Here is a 27442-nt window from a genome sequence, read left to right as displayed (position 1 = left end):
ATAAATATATCTCTTTAATAATACTTTTTATGGTATTTGACAGCACCTGTCTCCATCCATTTTTATATGAATAACAATGATCAAGATGTCTTGGAATAGTTGTAGAACACAATCAGAGTTATATTCAGAGTGTAATGTACCTGAAAACCACACTTAAGTGAAAGTACAGATTCCTTACAGCAAAAATGACTCCATTCCACGTTACAAGTCACCAATTCCAATACTTGAGTAACAGTCTTAATGTATCTGATTTTAACAAAGTATTTTAATCATTCTAAATATAGGCCCAATGATGATCTAGTCCTCGATACCTGAGAGACCATAAAAAAACTATTTGATTGGTAAGGTGAAAATGTTTTAATTTTCTAAAATATGAATAAAACTGAACCTCAATATTGCAATAAATCAAGGTCGACACAACTGCCTCTTAAACGTGTACAAACTCTCAAGTCTCGGTTAAGCTCAAGTGCACACAATATCCTTCAAAAAGATCTCATCAATATAGCGGATAAATAAAATGTTAAGTAAAATTAAATGGTGAAAGCCTTCTTGCACTGGATGTGCTAGTTTCAGCCTCATCACCGACTGCATTCATGTCCTCATCTCATAAATCAAACACTTGTGATTCATCAACTCCCTGCTAAATGTGCTCGCATTCATGTAAAGTACCCTTGATGATGAGTTTGGGTGAGTAAAGGCAAAATGCAAACGATATAGTACCTTCAATGCTCCCAGATTGCAATATTGCTTCTTTATAGCAGAAACAAACTACTGCAGAAAAAGTTAGCTGCCATAAAAAAAGTGGTCTGTAATTGTATTACTCAACTGGAGTAAAAAGTACATTTACTTATTCATAAATGTAGTCAAACAGAGAGCAAAAGTTGCTAATATCTTTGATGCTCAGAACAGCTACAAAGTAGCCAAAAAGATACTTAAAGGAACACTCCACTTTTTTTGAAAATATGCTTATTTTCCAAGTCCCTTAGACCCGCAAAGTTCCCTGATTATAATGCAGGAATGAGAAAATAGTTCATAGCTCTATCGGTTTAAAAAAAATCGCAACTTTTCATTTTCCGTCGGTCATAGTACACAATATAACTACAGAAGAGTCGAGTTTTAAATAGGAAAAATATTGAAAGTCTTTGATTATATTTTTTTATCATGATGCTAATGGTCTAATCCGATTCAATGATGGAATGCTAAGCTATGTTAAAAGTGCTACCGCCAGATACAGAGATTGGCTGAATGAATTAAAAAACTGTAAAACTCAACTGTATAACTCTAAGGGACTTAAAATAATCATATTTTCAAAAAATGTGGAGTGTTCCTTTAAGTACAGTAACTAATTACATTTACTTAAATACTTTACACCATATTGAATAATATCTTGGCTCATCCTAGCTTTGCAATTGCACTAAATAGAGATTTTAAAGCACCAAAAAGTGCGTCCATCACAAATTATCCATACTTTAACCTTCAGCATCAAGCAACCATTCTGAAGTGTGCTGTACCTGAAATGTTTGCCTGAGATTGACTGGAGCTCCTCAGCGACGGCACAATAGACAGAAGTTTGAGCTCCTTCCTTCGGGGTCTTCAGGAACATGGAGAAGACCGCAAACAGCAGCGACATTGCAGTAGAATGACGCACCAGCTCTGACCTCACCGTCCCCGGGTGCACAGAGTTCACAGTCACATTTGACCCTGATGAAACACAAGTCAAACTGATATTTGCTGCAAGGCAGGATTCAGAATGTACAAAAAATGTCTTCATTAGATTCTTGTTTGATACACAAAAGTACTCACCATGGAGCCTGCGCGCGAGCTCGCGTGTGAAAATCACATTGGCCAACTTGCTCTGGCAGTAGGCAAGGCCACTGTTGTAGCTGCCCTGACTGTGCAAGTCGTGGAATCGAATCCAGCCAAAATTATGTGCCAGAGAAGACACAACCACAATTCGTGATGGAGCGCTGCGCTTCAGCAGACCAATGAGGAGATATGTCAGTAGGAAGTGGCCTGAATGAAAAGAGGTGCAGACGTGAGTTGTAAAAACATCAGTGCCATTTTAGTATTACTTATAATGACAGCTTTTTTTTTCTTTTTTTTTTTCTTTCCATATTCTGGTTTGGTGAAATGTTACACATAAATACAAGTATTATTCAAACTCACCCAGATGATTGACCCCAATCTGCATCTCAAATCCATCAGCCGTTTTCATATAAGGACACATCATGATACCAGCATTATTTATGAGGATGTGCAGGTGATCTACCTCTGAATGAAGAGACAAAAATCATTAATATGAATCATAAATATCTGGTGCCTGGAACACTTCTTGTTCGAGATTGTTATGCTTTTGGATCTTGGTGGTTGAAGGTGATCGAACTGCATCAGACATCATAAGGCAGTACCTCGCAGGAATCTCTGAGCGAAGGCTCGGATTGAGCAGGTGTCGGCCAGGTCCAGTTCCCTCACCTCCACTTTAGCTCCACCCACTCGTGTACGGATTTCTGTCGCTGCCTCTTCACCTTTCTCCACGTCACGACATGCCAGAATCACACGCGCACCTGTTTGCAAACAGGTCTGAACCGTTACTTCAGCTGTACAGTAGCCCTTTCACTGTTTATTTATACTGAATTAATACAATTATTTCATTAGATGTCATGGTATTTAGTAAAGGTGTTGAGGAGCTGAACAGACCTCGAAAGGCCAAATCCAAAGCGGTTTCCTTCCCAATTCCTGAGTTTGCTCCTGTGATCAAGGCAACTTTTCCATCTAACCGTGCTGTGGATCGACACATTCCTCCTGCTGCATATTTCCTGTACAAACATTTAAAGTTCATATAAATAGATTTATTCATGGTCAATCATGGTACTCAGATATCAAATATCTGAATATGGAAGGAAGGACTGTCCATGGCAACAGTACATTTTGTCACCATAGGAAAAGGTGATTGAGGGTTTAGGGGGCAACTTCAGATTTAGCCATAGTGTGCATCGATGCTCCCTGGTTTTTGCAGTGCATTGTGGGACTTTTTAGGGAACTAAAGTTTTCTGGCACTGGAAGGATTTTGCGATTGAGACAGCTCTTAAAATATCTGTCTCTCTCATCGGGGCCCTGACTACTAAACAAGGGAGCTGATTGAGATGCACCCAGTGTCTCTACAAGTGTACACTCAACGGCCACTTTATTAGGTACATCTATTAAACTGTTAATGCATATATCTAATCACATGGCAGCAACTCAATGCATTTAGGCATGTAGACATGATCAAGACGTTATGCTGAAGTTTAAAATGAGCATCAGAAAGGGTACGAAAGGTAAGTTTGAACGTGGCATGGTTGTTGGTGGGCTGGTGTATTTCAGAAACTGCTGATCTACTAGCATTTTACGCTCAACTATCTCCAGGGTTGATAGAGAATGGTCCAAAAAAGAGATAATATCCAGTGGTACAACCATGGTTTATAGAAGAGCATCTCTGAATGCATAACACGTCGAACCTTGAAGCAGATTCAGGGCTACAGCAGCAGAAGAGATACCAGTGCCACTCCTGTCAGCTAAGAATAGGAAACTGAGGCTACAATTCACACAGGCTCACCAAATATTGGATCGATGGAAGTAGTTGCCTGGTTTGATGAGTCTCGATTTCTGCTGCAGCATTCAGATAGTAGGAATTTAGAATTTGGCATAAACAACATAAACACATGGATCCATCCTGCCTTGTATCAAAGGTTCAGGCTGCTGACAAGTGAATGAACAATTTTGCAAGTCATTCGGAAATCAAGGTGCCAGAGTCTGGAGGAAGACTGGGGAGAAGGAAATGCCAAAATGCCTGAAGTCCAGTGTCAAGTACCCACAGTCAGTGATGGTCTGGGGTGCCATGTCAGCTGCTGGTGTTGGTCCACTGTGTATCAAGGGCAGGGTCAATGCAGCTAGCTATCAGGAGATTTTGGAGCACTTCATGCTTCCATCTGCTGAAAAGATTTGATTTTTCAGCACAACCTGGCACCTGCTCACAGTGCCAAAACCACTGGTAAATGGTTTACTGACCATGGTATTACTGTGCTCAATTGGCCTGCCAACTCTCCTGACCCGAACCCCATAGAGAATCTGTGGGATATCGTGAAGAGAAAGTTGAGAGACGCAAGACCCAACACTCTGGATGAGCTTAAGGCCGCTATCGAAGCATCCTGGGCCTCCATAACACCTCAGCAGTGCCACAGGCTGGTCGCCTCCATGCCACGCCGCATTGAAGCAGTCATTTCTGCAAAAGGATTCCCGACCAAGTATTGAGTGCATAACTGAACATAATTATTTGAAGGTAGATTTTTTTGTATTAAAAACACTTGGTCGGATGAAATATGCTATTTTTTTTTAGATTTGAATTTGGGGTTTTCATGAGCTGTATGCCAAAATAATAATAATTAAAACAATAAAAGACCTGCAATATTTCTAAAATATCTAAAATATATGAAAGTTTAATTTTTATCATTACATTATGGAAAATAATGAACTTTTGTCACATATGCTAATTTTTTGAGAAGGACCTATATATATATATATATATATATATATATATATATATATATATATATATATATATATATATATATATATATATATATATATATATATAAACAGGCGGCCCTAAACTATGCACTTTTATCCAACTTATGGCTGTCAATGGATCAGTCCCACTGGAGCCAATGACGCAGCGCGGTTACGCGGAGGGGCGGGGCGATCCGCCCATGCTGTCATTCTATTGGTTGGTTTTTAGAGCAGCTCATGTCAAGAGGAGGCGGGTCCAAGAAGGGGCAACCTTCATCAACATACCGATTGCTGCGCTCATTTTACAATCGATAAAGAAAATCATGTCGTATGTACAATGGGATATCATTATTAAAAGATTGATGTCGGTTACATTAACAGTTGTGACTATTTATTATGGTTTTCAGACACTGTACTTGGCTGTACGCTTCGGTGGCTGCATCCATAGACAGATGTTTCTGTTTCCCACATCATAATGTTCTCATCCCTTATGCACATTGTGCTCTTGTTTTACAGAAATAATGAATGTTTCCATGCATAGTCCTTTTAAAAATAAATTAAACGGAATAGCGTTCGTAAATCTTTCTCTATAAAAGGCAAAAATTGCTTACCTGATTCGAGGGGACAACAACCTTAAAATCAGCGTGACCACCCCTAAACCAGCCGCAATAACTACGAGCATAAGCATCATGAAACTGCTTACTCCCGTCTGTCTCTGTCGGTGTGAATGTGTTCAGCCTCCCACTCGCATCTACAGCTGTGGTCCCAGGGAATGATGGGATTGTAGTTTCCATTGTCTGCACAATTTAGTCTGAATATTAATTAATGTCTTGCTGACAATTTTTATTTACTTGTACTGGCACCGTATATTTTTTGTAATGATATAATTATTTAATATATGTATCGTGTTGGTATGTGTGTGTGAGTGAATGAGATATTGATTATTGGAGTAGGTTATTGTAAAAAATAAAATAACAATTTTATTGAAAATGAAACCGAATCGTTTTTCAGGTAGGCTACTAAAATCATAAAACATGATTATCTGATTCTTGTTTAATTTGGGTAAAGCCATATTGTTCAATATTGATAAGTCGTTTATGCAAGTTAATTGCGTATATTTTTGCGCTTCTTCCTCTGTGTATCGACTGGCCGATCAAATGTTCAAAACCAGTTTATTTAGGTTTTCTAGAAAATGTAAACTACAGATCCCATATGTCTATTTATGACGCATGCTGTCTATATATCTGCCCTTTTGAACGGTTGCTCGTTTTTGTTCAATGTTACAATATAATGCATCTTAAAGTATAAGTCATACACGGAGATATTGAAATAACTGCATTTTAGCTGGTAATATTTTAAAAAAAATAATGTGTTTGGTCTTTCTCCCCCTTTTGTTTTCAGGCAAAATCTAAAGCACCTATAATCACGAGGTCCAACCTGGGTCCAACACGGAAGAATCAGTTGCTGTCCCCCCGAGGATCTTGTTATTGCCTTAGTAGCCGATTTTATTCTCATTTTCAGACCACAACAAACGCCAAATTCTCAGTTATTTTATGACATTCTCATAGATTTCTAAAAGTCACGTTTCTTTGCTTTAGTCTTCGTTAAAATCTTCCCCAACATGTCTTCTGAGGAGTTTGAAAAGCTGCACGAGATGTATAAATGTCTATATGACGAAGTGAAGTTGATGCCTGAACGGGTGCAGATGTGCCAAGGAGGTGAATAAACTCTATATCTAGTGAACTGAATCATAACAGCAGAATGTGTTTCCACAGAGTGTTCACACTGTTGCGTGCAGGTGCTAGTGTTGATGAGAACAGGACAGAAATACGGTTTTGGTATTTTTTTAAGCATATGTTTTTGCTCAAAATGATTATTATTATGATGTCTCAGGAGGCTGCAGTTGGAAACAGTAAGATGTCAGTCAACCCCCGATGTCCCCCATTGTCAGTTGTCTGCCTTAAGAATGCCAGTTGGCATTCTGGACTAATCCTGCATCTTTTCACTCTTTTTTGGTTTTTCAGAGGAAAGGAAGAGGATTGTAAGGCATTTTGATGAGCGTGTTTCAGAGGCTGAAGAAGTGGTATGGTACAATTTTAACTTTAATGTCTTCTTTTTCAATTCACATTAGATGAATGGTTGGACACAATCTTAAAACTGTATGTATTACTTACTAGTCCTAGAAATGTCAATTAAAGAGCCACATTAATTTCTATAGTAAATTCTAAAACTCTAATATAATTTATATTATAATTAATATATAATTTATATTAAGCTAAGAAATATCTTTTTGAGAGGGCAATCTAGTGTAGACCAAGACCAAGGCAGGACTAGACCGAGTCAAGACCAGACCAACATTCCTTAAATTCATAAAGAACCACATTACCGCCTTAGAAATTACTTATTTTTAATAAATAAATATAATTAGAATAATACACTATATAGAGCTGTTACCAATCAAATAACATTTTTGTTTTAATTTTAATTAAAACAAAATTCATCTTTGCACTGCAAATGTGGCACAGAAGATGCACTTGCATAAATAATATATATATATATATATATATATATATATATATATATATATATATATTAGAATTGGCAATGTATATATATATATATATATATATATATATATATATATATATATATATATATACATTTTGCACTATGTTGATATATGGTGATATAAATGTGATATAAAAAACACATCATGCCAAAATAAAACATATATAATTTTATTACATTTTAAGATATTTTAATCACAAATGAAATGGCTGTATTGGCCTTTGGACGGTTAAACCGAATGACATTTTGACACTTCAAAGTCGTTAAAATACCGTTATATGTAGGAAGATATAATTAAAACCTTTTGGATTCAATAAAAGAGATCAAGTTGTCCTATCTTACATACTTTGGCTGTCATATCTTTATTTTTTATTATTATTAAGGCCTTTGGACAAAAAAATGACACGTCACGTCATTGACCCATATATCATATCATGTTTGCAGTCATGCTCAAATTTGTGAAAACAGCTCTCTTGTTATTTCGATATTGCTTTATTATCACATTATAAAATTAAAATCTCATGCAAGTTATTTTTTGAAACAATATCTCCTTTGTGAGCATTTCTTTTTCTGAACCGATGCAATAAATAAATCAAATTAGAAATTAGTTATTGATTGCATCTGAAGCAGTAATTTTTTCATCCAATCACATTAATGATGTTAATGCATATTTTGATAAATAAACATTTTGATATAAAAGGTCATCTCAAGTTTTAGAGCTGAAAAGTTCCTTGTTAGTCAAAGAAAAGCTTTTATTGACAGCTGGCTCAGCCAATGATCGATCTGTAAATGTGCTTACCTGAGACATCAGAGTGCAGTGAAACGCTGCCTTAACCAAAAAAGACGAAGCCTTAATTATGTTGCCCCGCACAAAGATTGTGCATGGCTTGTTGTAGTTAAATAACATAGGCCTACGTGGTGCTAAACCCGATCAAACTTCCAAGCAATAAAGCTTAGGGCATGTTTCACACATACCAAGAGCTTACTTCGGATTCCATAATTCATGAACTTTATTTTTAATGAAGATCCAGCTCACGTGGGGAAGACATTGAATATGTTCGCTTCTTTTCATCAGATCCGTTTGTAAACAAGAGACTGGATTTGCAGAAAGGATTAGATTAAAAAAACAATGCTGTGGCTTCTGGAGCTGACAGGAATGTAACACACTTGTGTGAGTTAAAAAAGGTTTAGATATGTGATAGTATTGACAGAGAGAAACTGAGAGAAGGCAGAGTATGACTGTGGTTGAGACCACATTACATTTGATTTGGTGGCTGTCATTAACTTCAAGCAGAGGTTAATGATGGAAAAGTATTATGATATTCTGATATTGAAATTTTAGGCATTGACAGTACTGTTGGATAAAATGTGTTAAAAGAGTAGGAACCCAAATGAAATGTACATTACATTTCCATGCGAATCATGCAAAGGGTGAGAGGTTTGGAGTAATACATTAACTCTCATAATTCTCATGAAAGATTTGATGATTTGCATTGCTCGGTTTGTTTGGATCCGTTTGAGACACCAGGTGGCAGCAGTGCTTCAGGCAACAAGTGACTGTCTGCCTTATTTGGACATACTACCAGTGCAAAATCTTTTGAATTAGTCACAGTACATTGTGTGTAGATAAGTTGCTGTTGTTGTATTGTACTGTTTTTACTACTACTATATAATGTTTGGACAAAAAAATGACTCGTCACGTCATTGACCCATATATCATATCATGTTTGCAGTCATGCTCAAATTTGTGAAACAGCTCTCTTGTTCTTTCGATATTGCTTTATTATCACATTATAAAATTAAAATCTCATGCAAGTTATTTTTTGAAACAATATCTCCTTTGTGAGCATTTCTTTTTCTGAACCGATGCAATAAATCAAATTAGAAATGAGTTATTGATTGCATCTGAAGCAGTAATTTTTTCATCCAATCACATTAATGATGTTAATACATATTTTGATAAATAAACATTTTGATATAAAAGGTCATCTCAAGTTTTAGAGCTGAAAAGTTCCTTGTTAGTCAAAGAAAAGCTTTTATTGACAGCTGGCTCAGCCAATGATCGATCTGTAAATGTGCTTACCTGAGACATCAGAGTGCAGTGAAACGCTGCCTTAACCAAAAAAGACGAAGCCTTAATTATGTTGCCCCGCACAAAGATTGTGCATGGCTTGTTGTAGTTAAATAACATAGGCCTACGTGGTGCTAAACCCGATCAAACTTCCAAGCAATAAAGCTTAGGGCATGTTTCAAACATACCAAGAGCTTACTTCGGATTCCATAATTCATGAACTTTATTTTTAATGAAGATCCAGCTCACGTGGGGAAGACATTGAATATGTTCGCTTCATTTCACCAGATCCGTTTGTAAACAAGAGACTGGATTTGCAGAAAGGATTAGATTAAAAAAACAATGCTGTGGCTTCTGGAGCTGACAGGAATGTAACACACTTGTGTGAGTTAAAAAAGGTTTAGATATGTGATAGTATTGACAGAGAGAAACTGAGAGAAGGCAGAGTATGACTGTGGTTGAGACCACATTACATTTGATTTGGTGGCTGTCATTAACTTCAAGCAGAGGTTAATGATGGAAAAGTATTATGATATTCTGATATTGAAATTTTAGGCATTGACAGTAGTGTTGGATAAAATGTGTTAAAAGAGTAGGAACCCAAATGAAATGTACATTACATTTCCATGCGAATCATGCAAAGGGTGAGAGGTTTGGAGTAATACATTAACTCTCATAATTCTCATGAAAGATTTGATGATTTGCATTGCTCGGTTTGTTTGGATCAGTTTGAGACACCAGGTGGCAGCAGTGCTTCAGGCAACAAGTGACTGTCTGCCTTATTTGGACATACTACCAGTGCAAAATCTTTTGAATTAGTCACAGTACATTGTGTGTAGATAAGCTGCTGTTGTTGTATTGTACTGTTTTTACTACTACTATATAATGTTATTATTTATTGCTGTAGTAATAACAATACACAGTACATGAGCTTATTATTCTTTAACTACCTAACACTTTACTATTGAAAAGTTAAGATAAAGATTTATTTAAATTTTAATTATTATTTTATTTACTTTTTTTACATAGTGTACATAACACAACAAAAAACAAAAACAATGCGGGGGGAGGTCTAACATAAGCGAAGCATACTCATCGATTCAATGGATTATTACAGGGAGAACAATACACAAATACACTATTTCAGGCTTGAGGAAATCCACAAAAAAGGCTGCCATACAGTTTAGAATTGGCAATGAGATTTGGACTGCAAGGAACGTATCCTTTCCAGCCAGGGCCATGCATAGCCATTTTGAGGGCCAGTGGCCCAAACCAAAAAAAGGGGCACTATAAGGGGGTAGATTATCATCTAAATGAAGAGAATGATATTGTAAAAATAATTGTTAGGCTTGCTAATTAAATTTATGTTGTTGTAATAATTCTTCCAAAAAGTTGATTCTGACCTAATTTGATATCATAGTTAATATTTTTTTAAATGTTGAAGATTTATGTAGCAAATGAGAAACAATAAAAGTATTAAATATATTTTGAGACAAAGGTCTTGTTAATGATTTTCAGTTTTGTTCAAAGTAAATAAAGCAACAGTTTCTTGATAACAGAATAATATGTAAAAGTATGGTATTTGGGGCTAAAGTCACCTTATTTAACATTATAATAAACAGCTGGCTGGCTTTTCCATTTGTTGACATGGCATGGTTAAATTCAGTTGTGAAATATCATATATTAAGTTATGTATCCACCTTAGAGATAATCACTATATTTATAGTGATACCATAATATTTAAAAATATGATATTAATCATATCATATAATAAAATATAATGTCTTCTTTTTAGTGAAGTTTTTGTATACAAAGTGTGCCGACAACAGCAAATTTGGTGTTATAGTCTATTAGATAAGATCAGATATAATAACATTATACATTTTTTGTTTACATTTTTCAGCATTGATAATAATAATAAATGTTTCTTGAGGAGCATATCAGAATGATTTCTGAAAGATCCTGTGACTGAGGACTGGAGTAATTATGCTGGCCACACTTTAAAATATAAACTGAATCAATTATTTCCCAATATGTTTTTTTTAAAACTGTATTTTCTGATCAAATAAATGCAGCCGTGGTCACATTTCAAAAATAGTTTATTTGAAATGATAGTTTATGTAAATATACCGTAGCATTAACTGACTGAATGTGTGATGTCTCTCCCAGCTTCAGGGCATGGAACAGGAGCTTTTTGGCACTCCTTCATCCTTCCGAACCCCCATGTCTACAAAGATTCGACTGTACCGGCGAGATTTGGCCAAACTGCAGAGAGACATACGCCTCTCAACAACACCAGGGTTTTCGAGTCATGTTGGAGATAGCAGACAGGGGATATATGCGGCACAGAATGACCAGAGTGTAAGTGAAGTCTTGCCAGGCCTTCATTAGAAAGGAGTAGTTCACACAATAATGAAGATTCTGATATGAATTATACACATTCGCATGTATTAGAAAGGCTTAGGTTTAGAAAGTCTTTCTGTTTTTATGTGGAAAAATATTTCATGGTTGGAATAAGACCCATTAAAAGGTTGCAGCTGATGACAGGGTTTTCTTTTTGACAGCAGAGAACATGTTTATATCATGTCGACTTTGGTGTTACTGATGACAGATAAATGTTACCATCTCTGCTTGATTTGGATGATGAAAGAAAATACTGTACTTAGAGAACACCTTGTACTTGGAGAGGTTGTTAAGTTTACATTTAAGATACTCTTCCTTGATGACACACAAGTCTTGCTCAATGTTACAATAATGACAGCTCTACAGTTGGATCTAGTTTTCATCAGGCTAAAACTTGTTACAACCCATCACCAGAAATGGATATTCCAAGAAAACTGAGCACATATATATTTTGATCACTAGAGATCTCTATCTTCCCTGTGTTTTTTAATGACACACCTTGCCTGCATTCCAGAAGTGTTATGTAAGTTTGTAAACTGAAACCAGACATTCACCTGTAGCGTGTTCTTCAACAATAGAAGGTACTCGTTCTTTTCGGGTTTCGCTTATTTTTTATTTGATTGATTGCATGTCTTAAATATTCAATCAAAATAATTGTCGTTCAATTTATTATGTCATTAAAAAAAATAAGTATCTAAAATCCACCCTTTTTGTCATTGTGTACACACACACAAATAAAGAGTATGAGATGCAGGTTAACTCCCTACCACTGTAAAAACAAAGATGCCTGTTGCATTGGAGTGGGATTTTTTTCTTTCTTTTACGCACATAGGAGGTTGCCTTGAGCAAGGTCATGCAGTGTGTCCTAAGAGCCGGTTTCTAAACTCTCTGAAACTGAGGAAGTGAAGGTCATAAGAAAGACCTGAAAAAATAGTGTATACTTCCTCATGCCTGGACTTTGAGGAATTTATGAGGAGCTTGTTTGATTCAGTGACAAGCAAAATTGTGATAAGGAGGAACAATTGCTGCTCACTTTTTCACCCATCTTCAGCTCCATACATATTTTTCCCATTCATTTTTTCTAGCTTCATATGTTCTAAGCCTGGATTAAACCAAAACATCCATCACTGAGATTAATTACAACATTACAGCATTTAAGACTAAGCTAAAAAAAAAAGTATTCTTTAAAATCAGACAAAAATAAAGACTCGTTCCATGAAGCATTGCAAATCAATTAATTAAACCAATAACAGTTTACGTTATATAAGATTATTACATAGTAATAAGCATTTATACAAAATGTAAAATACCTTTTAATCAATTACTTATATTTTATAATAGACTTATTATGGATGTTATTATGGATTATATAGCATCTTAAGAGTTGTGCTCTGTTGTAGTATTATCTGTATTCAATGTCAGTTAACCAGATCAGTAATTATTGCTAAAGATGGACACTGGTATTATAAGTGAGAATGCAGCAGGTTTTAGTTAAAGAGTTAATAATTGTTGAATTGTTATGTTTGTTTTTGCAGACTCATCTTCAGTCCCAGCGTGCTTTGCTCATCCAGGGGACAGAGTCTCTAAATAATGCGTCAAAGAGTATTGAGCGAAGCCAAAGGATTGCAGCAGAGACCGACCAGATTGGCACAGACATCATTGAAGAGCTTGGGGAACAAAGAGACCAACTGGACCGCACAAGAGACAGAGTAAGCAAGAGATATCTAGGCCATTCCCCATTATTGTTACTGCTGAACAAGCAGATAATAACTGCTCAAGTGAAATGTCCAGAATGACTTTTCTCTTCTCTTACCACCTAATTTCTCTTCTCTTACTCCCTCATCAGTTGGTTCACACTGGAGAGAACCTGAGCCGTAGCAGGAAAATCCTACGTGCAATGTCCAGGCGGTGAGAATTTCACATATTTTACGTCACTAGAATTATTTCCAAATCTCTTTCTGAGAATAGACTCAATCGAGATTCTTCATTTCAGACTGGTGACGAACAAACTGCTACTATCAGTCATTATCATCATGGAGCTGGCCATCTTGGGGGCGGTGGTCTACCTGAAGTTCTTTCGTGGTAGGAAATGAGACACACAAGACTGTATAATACTCCACCTCTCCCTTTTCTTCCTCCTGATGGTCACTGGTGTCTGGCCCGGTGACAATGTACTGGATGCTTTTGTGACTGTGAGTGTCACATGGACATGTATGAGTGGTTATTTTAAGCACTAAACCTTATTAGCATAAGTAGTGCTCTCAGGGTGAAAAGAAGACTACTGGAGGATCAGGACGTGTATAGAGGAGAGATGGCCTTACTTCCTCCTCAGCTGTCTTAAATAAAGGTGCCACGGTTATCTAGTAGATGTACAGACTACGGAGAGATGGATTGTGTAAATGAAGCAACCAGTGAAAAGAGTGGGGAAAAATATATGTATATGCAATCTACCTGCATTTTATACACATCATTCACTTTAAAGGGATAGGTCATTTAAAAATATATATATATAATTCTGTCGTCATTTAATCACGCTCGTCATTTCAAACATCTTTTTTGTGTCCATACAAAGATGTATGGACACAAAACAACATTGGACCCCATTGACAATGGACAATGATGTACAAAAATATTTATTTTTTGTATTTCATAGAAGAAAGAAAGTCATACAGGTTTGGAACCATACAAGGGTAAGAAACTTGTATTTTTGAGGAACTATCCCTCTAACTAGTACTGACCTTTTCTCACTAAGTGTTCAAAATTACATTGTGTACAAGTTAGTGTTTGCATGGCATTAAAGATAACAGATCTTAGGGGTTTGTTCTTGAAATAAGTGTGTGTTTTCCTTTAGTTTTACCTCCAATCAGTCAAAACAAAGATGTGTATTCTAGGCCAAGAGAATGACAGCGATAAACATGCACTTGCCACAAGCTTTGGTTGGTGGAGAAAGGGGTGTGTTTAGCCTGTCAGATATGGGGGCAGAGATGACTGTAAACATGATGACTAAGAATAAGTGACACAAACACCTGTTATAGTGGAAATCCCAATGTCCAGTGCCATCAGGTCACCTTGAAATAGACATTTTGCCAACTGACTGTTGGTATATCTTGTTTTAGGACACCCAATCATTCACAATCATGTTTGTGATTGATTTGAGGTGTGAGCAGGTGATTTAACTTTTACATATTTTATAATCCCGATTACATTCCGCAGTCATACGCAGATGGTATTGTGTTGATGAGATTAATCCCATATTGAAATGCTCATGTTTTGTCATAAAATTACAAAATGGGTTAATTAAAAAAAATGCAAACATGAGTGTGTGTATGATCTAATGCTTTTAATGTAAATGTAAATAAAACTTTGATTAATGCTTGATTGCTAAGCCTTACTGATTAAAAACTGCTGATCATATTTGTCAGATTCAGTTTCACTATTTGGCATTATTTCTCATCCAAGAAAAACAAAACATATCTGTTAATTCTAAACTTTAAGGGGTGGTTTCCTGGAAAGGGTTTATATTAAAACAGGGATCAACCTTAATCTAGAATAGTTAATTCTTTAAAAAAATGTTTTCTTAAGCACAGATTAAAATAAACAAGATTAAAATTAACTGTGTTAATCTGATTTAGTGTGAGGTTGCCTATGAAACATGGAATTAACCAAGAAAAGCTTATAATTGCATGAAACTAAGATGCAAATTTAAGGAAAACAATGACATTTAAAAGCCACCAAATATATCTTTACTAAATGAGGTATGTGTGTGTGTGTGTGTGTGTGTGTGTGTGTGTAGGTGTTTGAACACAAATTAAACATGCTTTAAGATTATACACACAACAAGTCAATTTTATAAAAAATTCAGATCCTTCATTAGACACTAGGGGTGTAACGGTTCGGTTTGTATCATGGTTTTACATGGTTGGTATTATGTTCAGGAAAAAAAGGACTACTGTTAAATGAAAATAAAGAAAATTAGAACAAATCATTTAAATACAAGCAGCAGAAAAAATGAATACAATCGAGCAAAGATACTAATAAAATAAACAGTGCTTTTCAGGTTTTTCAGGTTGGTCTAAAATTAGGTTTCAGGTACAAGTGTAAAATAGCATTGCATATTTGACTATAAATTAAAGATAATTTACTGTAAGAATAAACTTAAAAGCAATTCAATCAAGAGCAGTGATTGATGTTCTTGTATTTTTTTGTTTGACATTAAACAGACAGCAGGAAAGGCTACTGCCCCTTTAAGAACTAATGCATGTATATGCATTGTTTTTTTCCGCTGTTTAAAGTTCTCTAAGGCATATACAGACTATGTCTGCTAGGATACACATCAAGATAGACATGTTGACATAATTTTGTGTGAGTTTGTCCGTTCACGTGCTAGACTTAGATAACTTGAAAGATTACTCAATATTTGCGCGTAGTGAGACGTGTGCGTGCTTTGGATACTCATCAGACAAATCTTCTCAGAGCACGCACGAGTAATCATTTGCGTCTTCTGGCTTTTTAATTTTTAAATTGACGAGGCTTACATGAGTTTAGTTTAAACACAGGTAGCAATGTGTGCTGTTCAGGTCCCACCTGCGCTCAACTGCGCTGCAAGTGCATTCCGAACCGTGGGTGGAGAACAGTGTGGTTAGAATTTTTCCTCCCTCTTAGACACTGCATCAAACAGTGGAGAACACAGAATCCAGGGCATGTAGTTACAGGACAAAAAGTACATTGTACAAAGTACATTGTACAAAGTACATTAAGTATTAACCACAACAATAAGGTGAATAAATTGTATACTGTACAGCACTGCAAGTGTAGTATTGTATTGAATATTATATTGTAGACCTATTGACTATCCTATTGATATTTAGCACTTGCATACTGTGAAAATACAGTAACCCAACAGCTAAAGCCAAAAAGGTCAAATAAAACTCTAAATTAAAAGTATGTTACACTCAAAAGAGTTGTGCTGCTGCAAAATCAGTTCACAATTATATTTGTGATTGATTTGAGGTGTGAGCAGGTGATTCACCTTTTACTTGTTGTTTATAATCCCCATTACATTTCGCAGTCATATGCAGATGGTATTGTGCTGATGAGATTAATCTCATATTGAAATAATATAAAATAAAACATAAAATGACAAAACATGAAAAGTCAGGTGTGATTATAAGGTGTGTGTATGTTCCAAACACTTTCTGTTTTATGTTTTTTTGTTGTTGCAGTTGCTAAGATATTTCTTGAAAACTTTACCCATTTTTTTTTTCTTTAACAAAGATAAAACACAAATCCAAATATTCAAATCTAAACTCACAAACCCCTTGACTCTTCTGGCAAAGTCAAACAATTGCTTCAAAGCCATTTCACCTGTACTCTCCTGTATTACACAGAATTAAAAAATATAAGCACTACCAATCATTCATTAGACACTATACATTAAATAAATGGAGAACACAGCATCTAGAATGTTACAGAAAAAGATATATTGTATACAGTGAACAATTTTTGCAATTACATAAAGTATAATTGCAACCAAGTAAGATGAATATATTGTATACTGTATGTACTGCATTCATAGTATTGTACTGAATATTGAATAGTAGGCTATTCAATATCTGTATATTCAGCACTTTTATAATGTAAAAATACTGCAGTCCAACTGCAAAGTTGGTCAAATAAAAAGGTCAAAGGTCAAATAAAACTCTGAATGAAAAATAGGCTTACTGTAAAATACTGTAAGTTGAGTAACTGCAAAATAAAGGTCAATGAGCGATTGATTCTGCTTCAGCATCATATCAAGTCTCTCTTTAAGTCTTTCATATCAAGATCTCTTTTTACAAGGCCAATTGTTTCAAAGTAGCTTCACAGTGTTAACAGGAAGACAATGCAACAGAATTTGATTTGGCTGTACAGCTGCTCTGGAGAAAACGGTGATGTTATCCCGCTCATTTCAATTATCATATGCAGTGGGGCAAAAAAAGTATTTAGTCAGCCACTAATTGTGCAATTTCTTCCACTTAAAAAGATGAGATAGGCCTGTAACTTTCATCATAGGTACACTTCAACTATGAAAGACAGAATGAGAAAAATAAAATCCAGACAACAATCACATTGTCTGATTTTTAAAGATTTTATTAGCAAATTATGGTGGGAAATAAGTATTTGACAAATGTTTTCTATAAGTCGCCCCACAAGGTTTTTACACACTGTTGCTGGTAGTTTGGCCCATTATTACATGCAAATCTCTTCTAGAGCAGTAATGTTTTTGGCTGTTGCTGGGCAACAGATTTTCAACTCCCTCCAAAGATTTTCTATGGGGTTGAGATCTATAGACTGCTTTGGCTACTCCAGGACCTTGAAATGCTTCTTACGAAGCCACTCCTTCGTTGCCTAGGCATGTTTCATCTTCAATGCCCTTGCTGATGGAAGGAGGTTTTTACTCAAAATCTTACAATACATGACTCGGTTCATTCTTTCCTTTACACGGATCAGTCGTCCTGGTCCCTTTGCAGAAAAACAGCCCCAAAGCATGATGTTTCCACCCCATGCTTCACAGTAGGTGTGGTACAATTCAGGAAGTTTAGTTTTTACCAAAAAGTTCCATTTTGGTTTCTTCTAACCATATGACATTCTTCCAATCCTCTTGTGGATCATCCAAATACTCTCTAGCAAACTTCAGATAGGCCCCTACATGTACTGGCTTAAGCAGGGGGACACATCTGGCACTACAGGATTTGAGTCCCTGGCGGCTTAGTGTGTTACTGATGGTAGCCTTTGTTACTTTGGTCCCAGCTCTCTGCAGGTCATTCACTAGTTTTTTTAGTCTAGATTTAAACTGACAGAGTGTGTCTGTTTCCCAGACAATGCTACGAAAACTGTTCCAGAGTTTAGGGGCTGAATAGGAAAATGATCAACCACCTGCAATTGATTTTGATATTCTCTGTATTATCAACTGGCCAGAGTTTCGAGACCGCAATAGCCTTGATATGGAGCATAATGTATTAAGAGCTTGCTTAAGTATCATTTGGTGCTTTGTAAGTAATAAGCAAGATTTTAAAATGCATACGAATTTTAATAGGGAACCAGTGCACAAGAACATGTCTTCATTCTGGCTCTGGCCTGAGGACTTTGTCATCTCAGGCCATGTCGCCTCTTGCCAGGCAAAGGGAAAACGTTCTGGTGTGCCATATACAGCCTTGACAACACTCATCCTCCTTGTTCACCATCACTTACATGTACTCTTCCTCTCCCTCTTATATTGTTTCCATCCATTGTTGATGTCAACATTCAGTGCAACATTATGAGTAAATTTTGTCATTGTAAACTAACGTGTATTATATAGTTGGTTTGGTCACATCATTAGAATTGTGAACAATTTTGAGTCGTTGTGTGAAAACTTTTGCCTCTGTGTAGTGTTTTAAAACAAATGCGTAAGTGTGAAGTGAATTTGCAAACAAACAAAAAAGTGGATGAGATTTGCAAATGGTGTCTTAACTACATGAATTACCTTTAATGTTTTACAGAGTGATTTAGTCGACAAATTGGTTTAGGCTATATGGATTTGATTCGGAGAATGGGTTTTAGTAATTCAGATATATTCAAATTAATTGCTTAAGAAGATTCTCTTATTTAAATGTACAGTAGTTATTGACCGGTCATCAAGAGTTCCAAACCACTCAATCAAGGACAAGTCAGTCTGTCTCCAGTACATTAGTTTATTACAACAAAACATTTTTACCGAGATACAGAAATGCAGAGAGAAATGCTCCCTTCCGTAAGATAAGATATTGGTACTGGTGGTGAATTCAGTTATGAAAAATTGTACGAAATGCATTCATACATGGTTTTTCAAAGGTTTAATTAAATAGATATGAAAATTACTAAAATAACTTATTTCAAATCCACTATTTAAAAAAAAAGATCAAACCTGTAGGATTAGATTAGCCATTAAAAGCAGTCCTACTATACAAAAGAAAGAAACAAACAAACATAGAAATACAACAGAAACCAGTTATGGTCCAAAAGTGCAAACATGTTTCAAATGAAAGTAAAATCAATCAGTCCACCACAGTAAGGAGTCACCTCAGCCTCCAAAAATGTGTTAAACACATTTTCTTTTATGTCACTTTTTCCTGCAGCAAGTCCCAGAGAGTGATCAGGGTTACCCACTAATCCCATGACAGCTGACAAACATTAAAACATTTAATTTTCAGACGGATTAGCCCTCAAATACAGAGAATCTAGAATCCAAGCCAAAATGAATGGCAGGTATAGAATAAATCTCACCCATGCACTTAAAGCAGCACTTTACCAGTGAGGTAACAATTTTTTTTCTGACCAAGACTACAGTAACCTTCAATTTAAATCTTTAGTCTGGTGCTCAGTCTCTGCAAATCCTTCAGCGTTGTTCTATTAGACTTTGGAATGCAAAGTGTTTTTTTTTTGTCAAAGTCTTTGATTAGCTGGTGCTTTACATCCTCAGCTCAGTGTCCTTTTTTGATTCTGGAATCTTCGGGAAGGCAACATGTGCACCTTCACGTGTCTGTCCGAGAGCAGATGCGATGACGTCAACGGCTAGGCTGGTTGTGGCCTCCACAGCCTCAGGCGTGGCTCCTAATGTAGGGTTCACTTCAACCACATCCATCACAGAGAGTAAACCTGTGTAGTCCAGAATAAAGGTAGTATTAGCATCAGTTTTAGAATGTATTTGAGTTCAATCGTGATATATAGATATAGATAATATAGATCTCTACCAGTGTTGTGGATCTCCTCTGTTACATAGATGCCCTCTCTATAGGTCAGTCCTCCATTAACAGGAGTTCCGGTGGCGGGAGCCAGGGATGGGTCAAATGCATCAATGTCAAAGCTCAGGTGGATTGGCCTCTGTTTCCTAATATAAAAAAAAGTAACAGCGATAAATTACATAGGTTGTCTCGTCTGATTGTGAAGTAGCATACACTGATTCAACAGAGAAAGTGCCACGTTGTATTTAAAGGTGACACAAGTCACCTAAATAAAGCAGCATATGATCTTGTAGGACATTGGTTCACCCAGAACACTATTCAGCCCCCACAGGAGGACTACATGGAGCAACATGCAATCTGCTGCTAGTTGTTTACAGAAGTACCACTACTAGTTAAACAAGTGTGCATGTTTTTCACAATATCACTATACCTTGCCAAGAGGTGATCCAAAGTGACCTCCATTACTCTCTGAATGCCCATTCTGTCAATATCCCGCATGGAGAAGTACTGAATTCCCAGGGTCTTCAGGATTATACTGAGATGAATAAAAATCTAATTAGTAACAAGTATTAAAACAGTTTTAAATTGTGTGTATTCATGTTTAGATAAAGAATGTAGGATGCATTTACTCGTAAAAGTAAAGATTTTTTTTTATAATAACTTAACTTTCTATTCAAAGAATCAAATCAAAGAAATTTGAAAAAGTGTATCATGGTTTCCACAAAATTATTAAGAAGCTCAACCGTTTTAAAAATGGATAATAATAAGAAAATGTTTCTTGAGAACCAAGTAAGCATTATTACAATGATATCTGAAGGATCATGTGACACTGAAGACTGGGGTAATGATGCTGAAAATTGTCATCACATGAATAAATTATATTAAAATAGAAAAAAGTTATTATAATAAAAGTTAACAATATTAATGTTTTTACTGTATTTTTAAGCAAATAAATTCAAGATTATTGAGCATAAGACACTCATTTCAAAAACAATGTTTGTACGAAAACTGTCTCATGTTGCCTTTATTGTACACTTCTCTATTTTGTTCCTGGTTGGCATTGGTTACAGGTATGTCATACCTTATATAAATAGTAGTTATATAAAGTTATATAAATAGCCTAGGTAATGACAATTGGTGATTTAGTAGCATAGGCTTTAGAACAGGCTACAGGTAGCAAATTCCAGATGTAATATAGGGACAGAACAGTGTGCTTACTGCTCGCCTGGATCCACATCTCTGAGGCCGATGTAGACCAGATCTCTAGCAGACAGGAAAGGCTTCATCCAGGAAAATCCAGGAACTTCTGGCATCTGCAATTTACAAAGCAGAATATAGTGGCTTTAAGTTTAGATTTTATGAAACTCTGCTTATTAGATATTTTCTAGAGACAAATTACTTGTAATTGGAAAAGAGTCAGATACAAGTGTTACCTTGAGATACAGGAATTATTAATAATTAAGTTATTATTAATAAGGAATTATTAATGACTGCGATTGAATGATATCAACATATCTTTTGTGCATGAATGCTAATCACCTTGTTCTGCAGGTCCTTAAGTAAGAATGCTACAGACTGGCCGTGGAGGTTTCCAGAAGGTGAAGTCAGAGGTGTGTTGATATCCGCATGAGCGTCCACCCAAATCAGACATAGGTCAGGGCACTGCTGAGCGTGGCCTTCCACTGAACCAATCGCTAGGCTGTGGGAATGAAAGCGTCGCAAATGTTATTTGTTCCATTAAAAGCCAAAATCAGCACAGTCTGAGATTACACTGAATAATTTTGTTTACTTTTTATTTATCAGACTAGTTTTGATCGGAAAATTTAGGATTCGGCTAGCTGGAAATGCAAACAGCTTCTCGCAAAACAAAAATAAAGACCTTTAACAACCTTGACCTTTTAGAAGCAAAGTGATAAAACTGGCTTAGCCACAACATTACTTCATGCATGAGCCAAAAAAGACACAAATGGAAAGACTTGTGGATAGGTAGCTAAATATAAACCCTGACAATTTCCATTGGCAATGACCCGTAACTATATACCAAGATAAAAGGCTTTGTGGTGTGTTCTTTGAAGGTTTAACAAACAAAGACCATCATACATTAATCAGATTTTTTAGATTAGTTTATACAAAATAAATGGGAAAAATACACAGTAAAAGTGTGTGTACCTGTGGTCTCCCCCCAGCATGATGCAGGTATGTCCAGCCCCCACTGCGCCACTCACAGCTCCCGACAGCAGCTGATTGGCACGTCCCACTGTGCGTGGGAACGGCACGTGCATAAAGTGCTCATCTTTTTCCAGATGCTTGAAGGTCAGATCTCCAAAATCATGCACAGGGTAGTCTACAACAAGACAGGACATATAAATAAACTGATATGTCACTTGACAATTACAGTTGAAACTGGCATTAGCCAGACTTTACACTTCTTTCCCACACTATTTGATTGACAGGTAGAAGCTCTAGTCTAGGTGACAGTTCTGTCATTCAATCCCAGCAAGAATCTGCCCAAGCCATGTAGTGGGCATATAGGATTGTATGTTGAGACTCCTACTGGAGGACACTAGTGAAGATCTAAACAGCTGATGGGGCCCAGCATGACAGAACTAGACCAGCCTCAGTGACAGTGTTGAATTACAAATCAGATTTTAAAGCAACCTATGATAGACGTGTGTACCATCCAGTGGCCTCTTAACAGGAATAGACGTGAACACGGTGGACCCAGTTCAGATTTAAATAAGTATATTTAAAATACTAGGTGCGTTTTCTGCTTGAAAATAAGGGAATTACGGAATTGGCCTTGCCAGAGGCAAAGGAGTTTGGTCGCCATAAGCAAAGACGGATATCAAGTTCATTCGTAACTGCATTATGAAAACTTCAGGTTCATGTGCAGTTCTTGCACCAGCAAGTTTTGTGTTTCTATAAACAGTAAGCATGCAGCATCAATCAATTAAATTACACCTCTCGTGTAATTCGCATCTTGCCATATGCATATGACATACACAACCGACAGTTACTAACTGGAGCAAGCATCTATATTTGTTGCATTGGATAAGCACTGATATAGTTTAGTCAAGAATGCTTGCCATATAGGGTGTATGGTTATTTCCACAGCTCCAAACACGTGATGCCAAGCGTCTGTAAAAGTGATGCAACAAATCAACATTGCATCAGCAGTGTATGTATATGTATGTATATATATATATATATATATATATATATATATATATATATATATATATATATATATATATATATATATATACATATGTATGCATGTATGTATTTATGTATATATGTATATATATATATATATATGTATGTATATATGTGTGTATATATATATATATATATATATATATATATATATATATATATATATAATACATATATATATATATATATGTATATATATATAATTAAATAATATTCATGGATAAATAAATTATGCTTAATGATTCTAAAAACAGATTTTCTTTAATCATAACAAATAAACAAAAACGGTAAAATTCTAAGAGTATAAGGACGTTAGCGTTTTTTTTTTTTTTCGTTCTAGCAATCCTACGTCCCAGTGCAAGAAAAATCGGTGTGATAGAGCTAGTGAGCAGTACAGGGAAAACATTTATAAAAAAAAAAAAAAAAAAAATTATATTATATATATATATATATATATATATATATATATATATATATATATATATATATATATATATATATATATATATATATATATATATATATAGGGGGAGGGGGGGTGGGGAACTCCACAGCTAAGGTGAAACGGGGTCTTCGAATCCGTCATATATATGCCATTTGTTGCCGACGGAAAAAACGCCAGGCTTAAGATAGCAGGAACTATCATATTACATGGAGAGCATGGAGTTACGTAAAGCGGCACGATGTTTATGTGATCAACAGCTGACTGAAGGCGAGACTCATGAAGTGACTTGCACATTCCGATGAGCAACTTTGGAATCTCATGACTCAGAAGAACCAATTGACTGTAATGAGGAATTACACGTTTTCCTTCATTTAATTATTCTTATAGTATCCTTTATGAACATCAAAATACTTGCATGTCGAAAAAATACCACGCGCTCTCTCTGCTCTTAAATGCTTACTATTAACATTTATTTTGAAAATACAACTGTTTTTTGCTGGTACTGAAAAAGCGGTAAATTTTACTGCTGTTGGGTCGTGACAACTGTATAGACGGAATGTTTCCCCCCCTTTCACCTCATTCTTTCCTGGCAGAGGGGAATAATGAGCGACATTCGTTGTTTATTTAGTTCATAATGAGTTATTAATTACGGAAACTTGTAATTAAAAACCACGAATGTTCCCCTGTAACCTGAAGCCAACCGTCCCAGTTTTTGGTAGAGTTCTGGCGGGAACCGCGTTCACATTTTACTGGCAGGCATGGTTAATCCACGACAGAAATCCCATGACCTCATCAGGTTAATTCCCGAGTAGCCTACCCAAGGGAAAGAGCTATAATAACTTTACACTCTACATTCAGCTCCACATCATTGATGCATGACTGCAGCCTGTGTCAGCTCATCTCAAACTATCCTTACGAAAAACCTAATGGCACAAAGACCGATAAAGCCATTAAAGTACGCTCCCCAACCCGCTACGGTCTCGCCTAAGCACGTACTCTTTGTTGTGCCACTTCTCATGGCTTGTCTCTGCTAAATGAATATATGTAAATGTATGATACCTACTGAGATATCCCAAGGCTTTTGTTTATGACATAATACCCTATTATGTGATGATGTGACAGGTTGCCTCGGCATCTCTGAATGCGTGCGTGGAGAACTGCAGTGACGCACATACTTAACGTTACTGTAAATCTAACCCTCCCTTCTGCCTCGTTCTCTCTCTGCGGCCAGGCAACATTCAAAACTCCCTTATCGACCAAAATTATTGTAAATGTTTCTTTTTTCTTTTTCTTTTCCTTTTCTTTTTTAAAGTTTTCCCGCATTAAACACATGCGAGTCAACAATTGTTACAAACAGATGCTTCATTGTAAATGCATTCACTTTTTTTTGTTGTTGGATGATGTAACAGCTAATCCAGTGCCCGCAGTGAGCGCGACCATTTTAAAGAGATAGTTCACCCCACAATTGTTTTACTCCCAGCTAAAATCGAATATTCAACTTCATTATCAGTGTGTTGTGTGTGTTTATTCAAATGTCATACTAAGTTAATGTCTTTATTTGATGAGGCGGGATGCATAATTTAAGCACGCAAACACACACACTTTTAAGACTGAAATACACACACACACACACACACACACACACACACACACACACACACACACACACAGATAGAGTACTTACCAAGATTTGAAAGTCTTTCCACTAAACCAGCATCCCGGATGGCTTTGGGTCCATGCTCCACCCCTCTCCGTTTCTAAGTGAGTTTAGTAAAAATGCAGTTCACATCACTATGTTGTACATCGGTAAGTTTATGAGAGTTCACCTCGAACGAATAGATTAATTATATATTACCTGTCCTTTGGAAAAAGGGGCTCCCAAAATGGCAACAGAATGCGATCGGTTCTGCTGGCAGGAACTCAACGTGGATCTCAATAATCTGGACAGTGGTCCTCTCAATGCCATGCTGACCCAAAACGTTAATACCGATACAAAAACGCAACGGAAGGTTTGTCTCAGACAAATAGTTTGTCGACCGGTGTGGCTTTCTAATCCTCCGGCTCAGAACTGGCACGACGTTTTAAGTCTTCCACTTAATTCATATTTATGAGTTGGTGAATAGCGGAAGGTAAAGCCCAAGCTTTAGAGTGAAACCTTAAGACCGCCCCCCCAAAATCTAACAGTCCACCAGCATCCAATTGTTTGTTACAGCTTCGTTATACATCCGCTCGCCGGGCGCGAACCACGTTTTTCTATTCATAGAGAGGCCAGCCTGCGTCACACCCGATGACACACCTTTCTCCCAGCCAATCAGAAGCCCCCCCAGTGTGGGTTTGTTTTGATGGGCGTGACTTGGACAAATGAGTGGCGTGAGCGATGGTGTGCTTTTTTGTGGTGTTGGAAATTTCCATCTCTGCACTATCGACTGCATATGTTTTTTTGTTGCTTGCCTACTGTCTCGTCAACAAATTCCTTTCTTGCTTATTGGAAAACAGATCCAGTGTCCATAGCATGGCTGTATGACTGATGATTTATGTTCTATAGAAACGTCTGGAATACCAATGATGGGGGTACCGATCTGTTGACAGCATAAATTGTCATTTAAAGGGCTATTTTCAGTGTTTATACCACAAGAAGCAAATTTATCAAGGTTGACTCAAACACATAACCATATCTTGGTAATTTAGATGGCTGTAATAATTTATTATTTGGTATTAGTTCAGTATTTAGTTCAGTATAGCCGTGCTATGGACACTGATACTGTAATATATCTAGAGATGTGAATGTAGTATATATTTTTGGCACTTTGGCTCCATCTGGTGTTTTTTTATAGTCATGTTTTAGACTGGGGGCTCAACACTGCTATATTATACATGACAGAGTTCCATGACATTTTGTGCCATGTTAAAATTTGTCTGTCTTTATGACAGAATGGTAATGTTTTATTTGGAAGAAATGATTGCTACTTTAAACAAGTTGACTATTTCTGCACAGACGAAAGTCCGCTGGACGTCTGGTGGCACTGTAGCATTGATGTGATGTTGTGCGCTATACGTCAAAGTAGTTCCGGGAGATTGTTCTCGTTGGGCGGAATGTTATTAGTTTTTTCCTATGCACAAAAAGCTGTCTTCCTTTAGGGGGCGCTTGTGGGCTCAAAAAGGATCCTATAGTGGTTTTGTCCTACTGAGCACATTATTAATCTAAAAAAACTACATTCAAATAAATACATTAATTTTAACTACAATGTAATCATACATACAAATAAACATCCGCATAATCTATCAGAATAAATACCGTGGCCTTATTCAAGGATAATAATGACTTGCGCTGGAGAAAGGTATCAAGGCCGCCATCGATCGTGCTATTTCAGCAGCATTCTTAGACAATGATTTACACCCAAATAATCACACAAAATTTAATAATCACTATTGAGAATGGTCAATAAAGACTGA

At 36.3% G+C, this 27442-nt stretch overlaps 3 protein-coding genes across 3 annotated transcripts in view; 1 reads left to right on the top strand and 2 right to left on the bottom strand.

The window, feature by feature from the left end:
• rdh12 (retinol dehydrogenase 12) overlaps positions 1-5297 on the bottom strand; it is a 6335-nt gene extending 1038 nt beyond the window's left edge. The window contains exons 1-6 of the mRNA XM_067420849.1: positions 5157-5297; positions 2698-2816; positions 2409-2564; positions 2167-2271; positions 1804-2013; positions 1512-1701 (exon numbers count right to left, since the gene is read on the bottom strand). Coding sequence (XP_067276950.1) covers positions 1512-1701; positions 1804-2013; positions 2167-2271; positions 2409-2564; positions 2698-2816; positions 5157-5236 — 860 coding nt within the window. The 5' untranslated portion in view covers positions 5237-5297. The remainder of the gene's footprint in view (positions 1-1511; positions 1702-1803; positions 2014-2166; positions 2272-2408; positions 2565-2697; positions 2817-5156) is intronic.
• Positions 5298-5997: 700 nt separating this feature from the next.
• Positions 5998-14965, top strand: vti1b (vesicle transport through interaction with t-SNAREs 1B). Its single transcript, XM_067421815.1, has 6 exons — positions 5998-6263; positions 6570-6628; positions 11354-11545; positions 13123-13296; positions 13434-13495; positions 13581-14965. Exons 1-6 carry the CDS (start codon positions 6167-6169, stop codon positions 13678-13680), a joined length of 684 nt encoding a protein of 227 aa, XP_067277916.1. The 5' UTR covers positions 5998-6166; the 3' UTR covers positions 13681-14965.
• Positions 14966-19285: 4320 nt separating this feature from the next.
• arg2 (arginase 2) lies at positions 19286-26232 on the bottom strand. The gene is made up of 8 exons (XM_067420850.1): positions 25845-26232; positions 25674-25746; positions 22498-22672; positions 21868-22027; positions 21547-21641; positions 20759-20863; positions 20338-20474; positions 19286-20242 (listed from the first exon to the last, which is right to left on the bottom strand). The coding sequence occupies exons 1-8, from the start codon at positions 25953-25955 to the stop codon at positions 20055-20057; spliced, it is 1044 nt and encodes a 347-aa protein (XP_067276951.1). The 5' UTR covers positions 25956-26232; the 3' UTR covers positions 19286-20054.
• Positions 26233-27442: the final 1210 nt, after the last annotated feature.

This window comes from Pseudorasbora parva, chromosome 17, assembly GCF_024679245.1.
Source record: "Pseudorasbora parva isolate DD20220531a chromosome 17, ASM2467924v1, whole genome shotgun sequence".
Lineage (NCBI taxonomy): Eukaryota > Metazoa > Chordata > Actinopteri > Cypriniformes > Gobionidae > Pseudorasbora > Pseudorasbora parva.
Note: the sequence above shows the minus strand (reverse complement) of the source record. Positions and strands in the feature narration are given on the sequence as shown.